Below are 11230 nucleotides of genomic sequence, written 5' to 3' on the forward strand. Positions count from 1 at the left end.
TTATACAAAAACCCAGGCAATTCTGTACTTTCTGATGTCCAGACCTCATTTTTTTTTCATTGAATACTATTCACCAAAGTCATATCCTATTCCTGTCCTTCATCGGCTGGCACATTGACTTTACTTTTATTGCTGTCTCCTGTTTGTGCTTGAGCGTCCACCCTGCTGATTTGATCACCAGCTGAACCTCCCAAAGCAATCATTTTTCTCCCCTTTTCGACTCCATGATCCAAGGACTTTGCCAAAGGAAGCTGTATTTTATGAACTTCACCCCAGAATCCAATCTTCTGCAAAAAATCAAAGTGAAACTTTTACCCATAACACAGTTACCTGTTTGAAGGGTTTTTCCTGAACTCAGGCAATCGTAAGTAGATTACTCCCAGGTCAATTTTCTATGCTTCTCTTCCTTTAGTTCCTTTCCTCTAAAACCACACAAGGAAAATTACAGTCTACATAACTGAGTTAAGCCTATTTTTATAAAAATACTGATAAACGAGGGTGAAACAAACTACTGGGGAGAAATGAGATTCAGAATGACCTACATATTTTTCCATACTCTTCACCATGCTCTTATATTGAGAGTTGGCTTTAGTTTCCAGCCTCAAAACTCCTCACTGTCATCGCTCTCATTCTTTTCTCCGTCCATCACATAGTGCTATCCTTTGTGATACTCAACTCCTTTAATGTTAATAAAGAGTGGAAAGGGATAAATGGGCAGGAGTGAATACAGAATAACTGTGTCTTTGTCCACAGGAGTTTAGCCCACATTCCCATAACTATATCTCAGAGGAAAGGGCTGAGCTCAAGAGGACACCCTTTGCCACCCCCAATATAAGCTGACTCTTACCCTCAAAGCCTGGCAATCACTTGCCCTTCCTGCTTTTCTCTTAAAAATAATGTCAGAGAGAAACAATTATCAATTCTGTAAATTAGCCCCCCTGGTCAGACCAGATAGATACTAAGAAGCATATTCAGCCCCAGGAAACCCAGTAGGCCTCTCCTACTTATAAGGAACCTCTAATTCCCAGTCAGTCCTCTTTCAGCTGTTTGTCAGTCATCAGGAAGAACATAAATGGATCTGTGCATTAGTATTTCTAAAAGCACCTAGCCACAGGCAGACTCAGTAGCATCCTAGGTACTTTATTTGTTTCCATTTTCAGAAGGAAAATTCAAACTTAAGACCTCAAAGGATGAGTCATATGCAATTTTTAAAGCCAATGCAATAAGGAGCTGGGATTAATTGAATACAGCCTTCCTGAATGCTCTGTCGTTTCCCTGCCTCTCTTTTCAATGTTTCTGTCTTAGATTGCAGATTCTTATTCCATTCTTTCTAGCTATACATGTGTAGAACATGTGCTCTTCTAAAGGATTAGTCTAGCTGTACTGATCAAAACCATCACCTCTGCTGTTCCTGACCTTTACCTATTTCAAGCAGATTCTTCATTACTAAGAATTAATGTTAGAAGAAGCTTAAGACTTTCAATTTAGAAAAGAAATGAGATTCTGCATATTGGGACTGGTCGGCGCCAGGGGTGGAGGATAAAGTTTACCCTGTCACAACTGTTGAATCTGAGGATGTCCGAGAAGCAGCTTTCTACGGAAACCTGAAAGAATGAATTATTCCCGGGTGATAGGTAAAGTTGTAGATACAGATTAAGCTAATTAAACTAAAAAACTCTGAAATTAAACATAGCTGTTTGTTGAGAACTTACCCTGAATCCCCCAATTACAATACGGCTATGTGTTTGCACACAAGTTTGATCTGATTCTCTTTCATTTCAGTCTGTCTTGAGACTTGTATTGAAGGAGAGAAAGATGAAAATTCACGGATGAGGAATGATGTCCAGAACACAGATTCTCTGTAGTTCAAGCCTGAGTAAAACTCAGAAGTTATAGCAACATACACAAAGGAATAGAGCCTGGTCTTTCTTCCCAGAGGGGGTATTGGCTAACCTATTTTTGCCACATAAAATGACCCATCACCCCGACTCCTAGCAAACTTCCTAAAAACAGTATCCACTCCTCATATCCTCCCCAACATAATCACTCAAAGTAGGTCAGAAATGTTGTTTCCTTCCCCTCATTGATTTTCATTAAGAGAATTCACTTTCTGGAACACTAAAGGGAGAGATAAACACCCAATACAAGTACCAACGACACCCCTTGTAAATTTTTGGCACACTAAGTCTCATCACCCTTTCTGGCTGTAAATCAACAATAATCTCAAGTTATAAAATACACGGAGGCAACGCTTCAGCCAGGGGATAAAGCACCTCCCAAAAGGTGGATATTCTCTGTCTTTTCTAATTTTCTACATCATCAACCTGCCTCTTCTCTATGTACAAACTCTTTTTTTTTCCCTAATTCAAATCCACATTTTGCCAGAAGGATGCCAAGTGGCACCGCACACTGGCTTAGCAAACCCCTAGGGCCTTATCAGGAGGCTGAGGGCAGGGGAGCAGGACGAGGGCGTTTGTAGAGACTGGGTAGTGGAGAAACGGGGAGGAGGAGTGGGAAATCCTCCGATGTCTGTGTCTGGCTCTCTGGAAAGGCTGTGATGAGATGGTTCTCCAAATCCCACTGGCGGGGCTTCCCCAGTCTCCTCCCCTTCCTGAAATCTGTCCCTCGACCCCAGGTACTCAAGCCAGGCTCTACAAAGAGGGCGCCGCAAAGTCCTGCAGAGCCCCAAAACACAGGAGCGCGGACAGAAAAGCATCACCCGAGAGACAGCAAAGCCACACACCCTCTCCGGGCCAGCTACCCGGGGCGGGCAACTTCACCCATCGAAGCAAACGAAAGCTCCTGTCCTCCAAGCAAGAAAAAAGGTGATGGTAAACAGAGACATAAACAGGCACCACTCTCACCCCTCCTCTGCAGCCCCCTCCCCTCCTCCCCCAGCAAACTCCAGGTAAAGGACCAGGTGCTGCTCACCTCCTGGCAAGGGGGAAGCGGGCGGCTGGAAACGGAGGGCAGGTCCCCAGCCCAGGCCGCCTGGTAGCCGGCGAGCGCCCAGCAGCAAAGCCAGGCGGGGCTCCAGGGCGGCGAGCGCCCGCGGCGGGGAACCCCCGCCGGCCGCCCCCGGCCCCCGCCCCGCGCCGGCCCCGGGGCGAGGAGCGGCATCTTCGTCGCACCGCAGTCGGCGGGCGGGCAGGAAGGCAGCCTCCCCGGGTGGGCGGCAGCTCGGGCTCCCGGGCCGCGAGGGCTGCGCGCTCGGCTCGTCGCTCCCTCGCCCCTGCCCGTCCGCCCGCTGACAGCTCGGCTGCGCTCGCCGCCCGGGCGGCCGGCGCCGGTGCTCCCGTCACGCCGGAGGGAGGGACCGCGGGGCGCGGGCGCAGCGCGGGGGCGGGACGCGGGGCGGGGACGTGGGAGCGGGAGCAGGTGGCGCGGCGGGGGCTGCGGCCCAGCCCGGCGGGTCCGGCGGGGCTGCGCGCGGCTCCTGAGGCGACGACGGCGAGAGAGGCCGGGGTCCTCCGGTAGTGCCTCCTGTCTCCAGGTCCCAGTGGCCCAGGGGAGGGGCTCTCCGGGGAGGGAGCCAGAGTAAATACAGGGCAGCTGGACATTGTTTTCTGGCCGCGGGCCTTTAAAATCTGCCTCCTTCCCGCATCACTCACGAACACACACAGATGCGCCCTGGGAACACCCCTTGTGAGGACCTACGCTGGCTAGAGTCAGATCGAATTTCTAGGTGGCCAGGGTTCGCGTGAAATGGCGCGGAAGAAAGAGGACTGAGGTGTAGATGGAGTGCGTGACTCAGTTTTCTCACCTATTCGATGAAAATAATAACAACACCTACCTCATAGAATTGTTGAGGATCAAGTCGACGCACCTATAGCACTTGGAAGAGTGCCTGGTACACAGTAGGTGCCATATGTGTTGGTAGAAATCTACCTGGCAAGCTCAATGTAAGTTGACCTGAATTTTTCTGTGGCACTGTCTCTAATGTCCTTTTAATAAACATTTCCACATAAAGTCTCTCTCTCTCTTTATGTATATATATTATATATGGATACACATATGTGTGTGTGTCATAAACACGTATTCTGCATATACTCGTTTATATACATGAAGAGAATATAATATACATAATCAGAATGTGTGTATATGTGTGTATCATACACATATTTTGATTATAACGATGTATGTTAATTGTAAACATTTTGGAAAATACTGAAGAATATCAGGAAGAATATAAAAATCACAGAGATCCCACCACTCACAGATGACATCATTAACGACATTAACATTCTGAGGAACTTCCTTCCTGGTCTTTTAACTATGTGCGTACTGCAAAACTCGAATAATAGCTTGTAACCTTTTATTTTTTTCTTAACATGAATATTTCCTCAAGTCATTAAAGTTTCCCACAACACAAGTTTAATCCTTGTATAATATCTTCACTCTTTAGATATATGAAATTTACTCTTAGACATTAGGCATTGTTCCTCAAATATTCAATGTTATAAATAATTCTAGAAGGAATACCCTTGGTATATAATCTGTGTGCGTATCTTTTAATTTTCTATGACATCTTTCTAAAATTGATATCATTGGATCACATAGTATGTGCACTTTTAAAGTTTTTGATGAATAGTGCACAAATTTCCTCCAAAAATTTTGCAGCAATTATTACCAGCAGTTTATGAGTATTTATTTTACATCACCCCAGATTACAATACTTCAGATATTTGCTTTTTGGTAGAAGAGAAAAATGCTATCTTATTACTGTTTTTAAAATGTATTTTTATTGCTAGTGATATTGAATAATTTTTATATATATTTTCATATATATATTAGCTACATATATATATATAGCTACTTGTATAATTTTTCATATATGTACTAGCTACTTGTCTATTTATCCTTCTCATGTCAGTATGTGAGAATTTTTCACTGGCACCCTTTGGCTATTTTTCTATGGAAGTTCCATCCTTTTTTATTGACTCGTAAGCAATCTTTATAAGTTTTGTGTATGTTTACCATATATGTCACAAATACTTTTCTCAGTTTGTAGCCTTTCTTTTAATTTTCTTTCTGGCAACCTTTCTTGCAGATGATTTTCATTTTTATGTACTCAAATATAGCAACATTTCCTTCTGTCATTTCTTGTTTTTATGTTTAGAAGTACTTGTACCTCTGCAAAATCATACAGATGCCTATATTTTCTTATTTTGTTACAATTCTTGATTTTGTTATTTCCTTTTTATTTATTTTTTTTAATTCATCTGGGATGTATGTGAGTAAAATTATATTATTATTATTGTCATCTGAGTGAGAACTAACAACATGGCTATTGAATTGAAAACAACTTCTTTACTTGTAAAAACAAAGGCTATCCCAGCCAATGCACCTATGTTAAATGAAAATTACAGATTTTGCTAAGTGACACAATTTGCCACTGTCAATATGTAATTTTCTCATGGCAGTCTCATCTATAGAAAAGATCTTGACTTTGGGAAATTAAAACCACCCCAAATCACCAGACAGGCTGACAGAGAAAAGAAATTCCACAAAAACTCTAAGGTTCCCTTGTACCTGTTATTTTAGAATCTAACAGCAAATTATTCAAATAGTTTGTGATTATCTGATCAATAAATTTACTTTTAAAGTGTAGTTTTTTTAAAAAATATACTTTTTGAAATTTTGGGGGGGAAAGGTTTAACTATGAAGGTTTAAATGCTTCAAGTCACTAGATGATCATCAGTTTTCCACTTTGTTTTTTTGCAGTGTATACCTGAAAATTGAACTGAACTTTGTTAAAAATCAACAAAATCCTTAGCTATATCAACAAAAGCCATAGCCAAAGTGATGCTATACACAGAGATTTGTTTTTTTTTTTTTAACTTAAAGCAGATTGTGGTATAAATAACCCCAATTTTAAAAGATTATCTAAGCACAAAAAAATTAGAAAAATAATCTGAATGAATTCAAGCAGCAAAATTTTTAAAAATTAATTTTAAACAATGAAATATTAATGTAAAGTGTTTTTTCCATATCAAATTAGCAAAAGCACAATAATTCTGGCATATTTATGCTGTAGATTATACACTCAGGAGAACATGTATTTCTGGAGAACAATTTGACTATATGTATTAAATGTCATTAATATGTTTATGCTTTAACCCAGTAATTTTTACTTCTAGGACTCTAATTTAAGGAAATTTTTAGGTAAGGAGCACAAAGTTTCTGTACAAGAACACTCGCTATTGTTTACTACTGCAGTCCCCAACCACCAGGCCACAGACTGGTACCAGTCAGTGGCCTATCAGGAACCAGGCTGCACAGCAGGAGGTGAGCTACTTGGCCAGAGCAAGAGAAGTTTCATCTGTATTTACAGCCACTCCCCATTGCTAGCCATCCACCACTGCGGCACCCCCCCTCTGCCGTCTGTGGAAAAATTGTCTTCCATGAAACCAGTCCCTGGTGCCAAAAAGGTTGGGGACCACTAGTATGATCAAACATAAAATAACCTAAGTACCCCAAAATATGGGAATAATTAAATAAATTATATTAATAGTACTTCATGTGGTAGGATTATGTAAATATTAAAAATATTTTACTGGAGAATACTAAATGAATTGAGGAAATGTGATGATGTAATGTTAGTGTAAAAAGTTGGAAACAAATCTGAATAAACAGTATATCCCCAAATATGATGTGGGTGGCAGGATGTTTGAGTGTGCTTCATGGAAGGAATGTGACTAGGAGGAAATAAACCAAACTGTTGGCAGTGATTATCTTCTAATGGCAGCATAACAGATGTTTTTACTTTCATTTTTACAGATTCTGTGTTTTCAATTTTTCCATAATCATCATATATTATTTTTGTAATTACTACAGATTACTTAAAGTGTTTGTGTTCTTTGATGCCAATCAATCCTACCTGAAAAAATCATCGAAGATGTATGCAGCCAAATATGCAAGGACAAAAATGTTCACCAGTGTTATTTGTAAAAGAAAATAAATGAAACCTGAGTATCTAATACTACAGAAAATAAATAATGTTATTCAGTGGCATATTATCCTGACACCAAGAATTATTTTATGAAAGGTATGTAACAGAGGGAAATGCTTATGAAAATGCTTCCAATTAAGTGGGAAAACATAACAAGACAACATTTATACCCAACTGATATATTCAATATAGTAAAATTATAAAAATCATGGAAACAAGGATATGAACCAATTTCGGAATAGTGATTGTCTAGAGAAGAAAGGAGAATGAGATTAGGAAGGAGCACGAAAGGGGCTTCACTGAATTTTTAATACTTTATTTCTGGAAGGAAAGAAGGATGAAAGGGAAGGAGAAAAGAAGGAAGGAAATATCTGAAGCAAGTGTGAGAAAATGTGTTATTGTTTTATTGTGAGGATTAGATGCAGTTATTATAATGGCTAACACTGAGCACTTAATAGATACCAACACTGTTCTAAAAGCTTTGTAAGTACTACTTCATTTAACCCTCAGAACAACCCTATGAGGTAGGTATTCTTGTCTCCATTTTACAAATGAGGAAATAAAGGCACAAATTCCTCAAAAGAGACAGTGTGAAGTTTCAAACACAGGCAGGCGGATTCTAAGGCTCATCAACTTAGAGGAAGTTTTACTACCCTCTGCATTTTTCTATATTTTAAAAATATTTAATAGTTTAAATTATTACATAGAATATAATCTTGTTTATTGCAGCACAATTCACGACTGCAAAAATGTGGAAGTACCCTTCAGTTCATGAATGGATGAAGAAAATGTGGAGTCTGTATGTGTGTGTGTATACACACACAAACACACACATGGAGTACTGCTGAGCCATAAAAAGGAATGAAATGATGTCATTTGCAGCAATGTGGAGGGAACTGGAGACCATTATCCTAAGTGCAGTATCTCAGGAATGGAAAAACAAACACCATTATGTTCTTATTAATAAGTGGGAGCTCGTAGATGGGTACACACAGGCACAAAGAGATATAAAGGACACAAGAAACCAAGAAGGGGGGAGGGTGGGAGGGCGAATGTGGGATAAAAACTTACCTATTGGGTGCAATGAACTCTATTCTGGTGATGGACACACGAAAAGCCCTGACTTAAGCATTATACAAAATATCCTTGTAACAAAAACACTTATACCTCCTTAATTAATATTTTGAAATTTAAAAAAGAATACAGTTAAAATTTCATATTTGAAAAACTTAGAGCATGGACCAAATGATTAATAGTGGTATTTCTGAATAACATGTATGGGTAATTTTTTTCTTTTTTTAATACTTTTCCACACTTAAATATTTTTTATAGAAAATATATGAGTTTAATTTTTAAAACAAGAAAGGTAGGGGTATATCAAAAAGGAGTATGATACTTAAGCTGTTCTTCTAGTCTATATTTTATACATCCATTTGGTCACCATATTTTAAATAACTGCAGGGGAAGAAGAATGGGGATTTGGAAAGGATAAATAGAGAGGATTCTAAAAGGAACAAAAAGAGATGATTTTAAAAAATGGAAAATGGGTCATATGAGGAAAGGCTAAATTAGGGTGTTTTGAGTTACTTTCTCTAAGTCCATGAAAGCCTTTCGCCAGTAGGATATATCTCCCTTGCTCTCCATTTCCCCCAAGGATCAAAACAAAATTATTTGTGGTTAAAGGAGAAAAAAAAAAAAAAATCACTTAAATACAGAGCTGAACCTACTGTGAGAGGTTGTAGAAATAGTCAAGAAGAATGTCATATTAGGCAGGGTTCTTCAGAGAAACAGGACAAATAGGATATGTATAGATATATAGATATAAGAGAAGATTTATTATGGGAATTGGCTCATTCAGTTATGGAGGGCGAGAAGTCCCATGCGCAGGAAAGTAGGTGGTGTAATTCAGTTCAAGTCCAAAGGCCTGAGAACTGAGGGAGCCAGTGGCATAACTTAATCCAAGACTGAAGGCCTGAGAACTAGCAGTTCAGATGTCTGAGGACAGAAGAAGATGGATATCCTAACTTAAAGGGAGAGAGAGAATCTGTCTTTTCTCCACTATTTTATTCTGTTCAGGCCTTCAACGGATTGGAGGATGCCTGCCAGCATTGGTGAGGGCAGATCTTCTTTACTCAGTCTACTGACTCAAATGCTAATCTCTTCCAGAAACACCCTCAAAGACACACCTGGAAATGTATTATCAGCTTTCTGGGCATCCCTTAGCCCGGTCAGGTTGATGCATAAAATTAACCATCACAAATGTGATGTCAGACAAACTAGCATTTTAAATCGAAACTCCACTACTTATTGGCTGCATGATCTTGGGAACATTACCTAACCACCCTTAACTTCACTTTCATCACTGTAAATTACAGCGAAAAATACCTGACATTGTAGGGTTGATGTGCAACGAGTTGACGTACATAATGAGTTAATGTACCTAATCCATCTGCCATGCTTATTGGTATATTTGTGGTTCCTTATAAACGTTCCCTTTCTACATTATTTACATCAGTATATAACCCCAGGAGTCCAAAAACCCCAGGAGAGGAGGCACCTCCAATGTCTTCCTAGATTAGGAGTTTTCTCCAAGAATTTTTGTTTTGTTTGCATTTTGTTACTAATCAGAAAAAACAACATGTATATTTTAGAAGACTTGTATGTTGATCTTTAGTGTATAATTTTAGTACCTTTGTTTGCACTCGAGTTTCTGATCCTAAAGGCACTTCATGCTCTGCATGCCACCCACATCTGCCTCCGTGTTGTTCCTTCAACCTGCCAGATATGCTTGCACCTCAGGGCCTTGAATTTGTTGTTCCCTCTGCAATTAGGTCTTGACTCAAATGTCATTTCTCAGTGAGGAACTTCCTGGCCACCTTTTCCCTGACACTCCCTATATCCCTTCCTTGCTCTTCGTTTCTCCCTCGGACTATCATCATCTTGCATGCTGCATGCTTTACTTATTGTCCATTTCTCTAGAAAGGAAGCTCCATGAAAATAGGGTTTGGTTTTGCTTTTAATTGTTATAGCTTCATATCTAGTATGTAAGCACTCAATAAATATGTGTTACATCAATGAATGCATTATGTGAGCACCATAAATGAGAACAATTGCTTTTATTGTTAGTATAAAATATTTCAGACGCACGGCAGTGAATTTAATAGTTTCCAAAATTTATCCAAAGATGAATTTGAGAAGAAATCCCAAATTCTCAATTTGAGAAACAAAGGATCAGTTCCAGATAATAGAATCCACTTCATCCAGTTCTGAGAAGGAAGGAATTTATTATATAGGATTCGGTACCTTACAGAATTTCCTGGAGAATCACTGAGCAAAGCTTGGATCTATGCAGCCAGGTAAAACACAGCTAGGAATGATGCCCTCCTAGCCCACAAGGCTGCTGTAGTGGAAACTCCACTGCAGCCTTCACATGGCACTCAAACCTCTGGGGCAGAAGAACCAAATGCTCCTGTTGCCATGTTTGCCAGAAAAATTAATCTATGCTCATGGAGCTGCTGCCTCATGTTGCTCACTTACTACAAGGGAATCTTGGGAATGTTCCACCTGTCTAGCCCCTTGGGTTTAGGAAGGAGAACTAAAAGCGGGACAGAAGGCGTATAAGAGAGTCACCCTCTTGCCATTCAACATACATAAACACTCTTATTCCTGCATTAAATTTTCCATCTCTAGGTGATGTTCATTTTTCTTCTAGTTTAATGACAATCCCCTCTTGTTATCCTGAAATCCATTGAGCAAATTATAAACTTAGCTACGCCAATCCACCATATATTAAAAACTAGAAGATTACAGTACTATTCAGCAATAAAAAGAAATGAACTATTTGACAGACATCATAACTTGGATGAATCTCCAAAGGTATTATGCTAAAGAAAAGAAACCAGTCTCAAAGGTTATATACTGTATGATTCCATTTATATGGCATTCTCAAAAAGACAAAACTATAGTGATAGCAATCAGTGGGTGTCATGGGTTGAGGTGATGACAGTGAGATGTATTAATAACTTCAAGGCAATAACACAAGGGAGATTTTTAGAGGTGATAAAACTGTTTTATGTCTTGATTGTGCTATTAGTAATCACGTGTTAAAATTCATAGAACTTTACACCAAAAAAGTCAATTTTACTGCATGTTCATTTAAAAATTAAATTTCTAGAAAAGTAGTGAAACCTAATGAATACTAAAGTTGGTGATAACTTTTATAAATATTAAATGTTTATTTATTTTGAAAAAACTAAGGAAATGAGGGGAAAATAACAT

At 39.4% G+C, this 11230-nt stretch overlaps 1 protein-coding gene across 1 annotated transcript in view; it reads right to left on the bottom strand.

Moving 5' to 3' along the window:
* The window catches only part of KIAA1324L (KIAA1324-like ortholog), a 174342-nt gene extending 171050 nt beyond the window's left edge, over positions 1-3292 (bottom strand). The window contains exon 1 of the mRNA XM_012643503.1: positions 2932-3292. Coding sequence (XP_012498957.1) covers positions 2932-3120 — 189 coding nt within the window. The 5' untranslated portion in view covers positions 3121-3292. The remainder of the gene's footprint in view (positions 1-2931) is intronic.
* Between the last annotated feature and the right edge of the window lie 7938 nt (positions 3293-11230).

Source organism: Propithecus coquereli, unplaced genomic scaffold (assembly GCF_000956105.1).
Source record: "Propithecus coquereli isolate 6110/MARCELLA unplaced genomic scaffold, Pcoq_1.0 Scaffold199, whole genome shotgun sequence".
Lineage (NCBI taxonomy): Eukaryota > Metazoa > Chordata > Mammalia > Primates > Indriidae > Propithecus > Propithecus coquereli.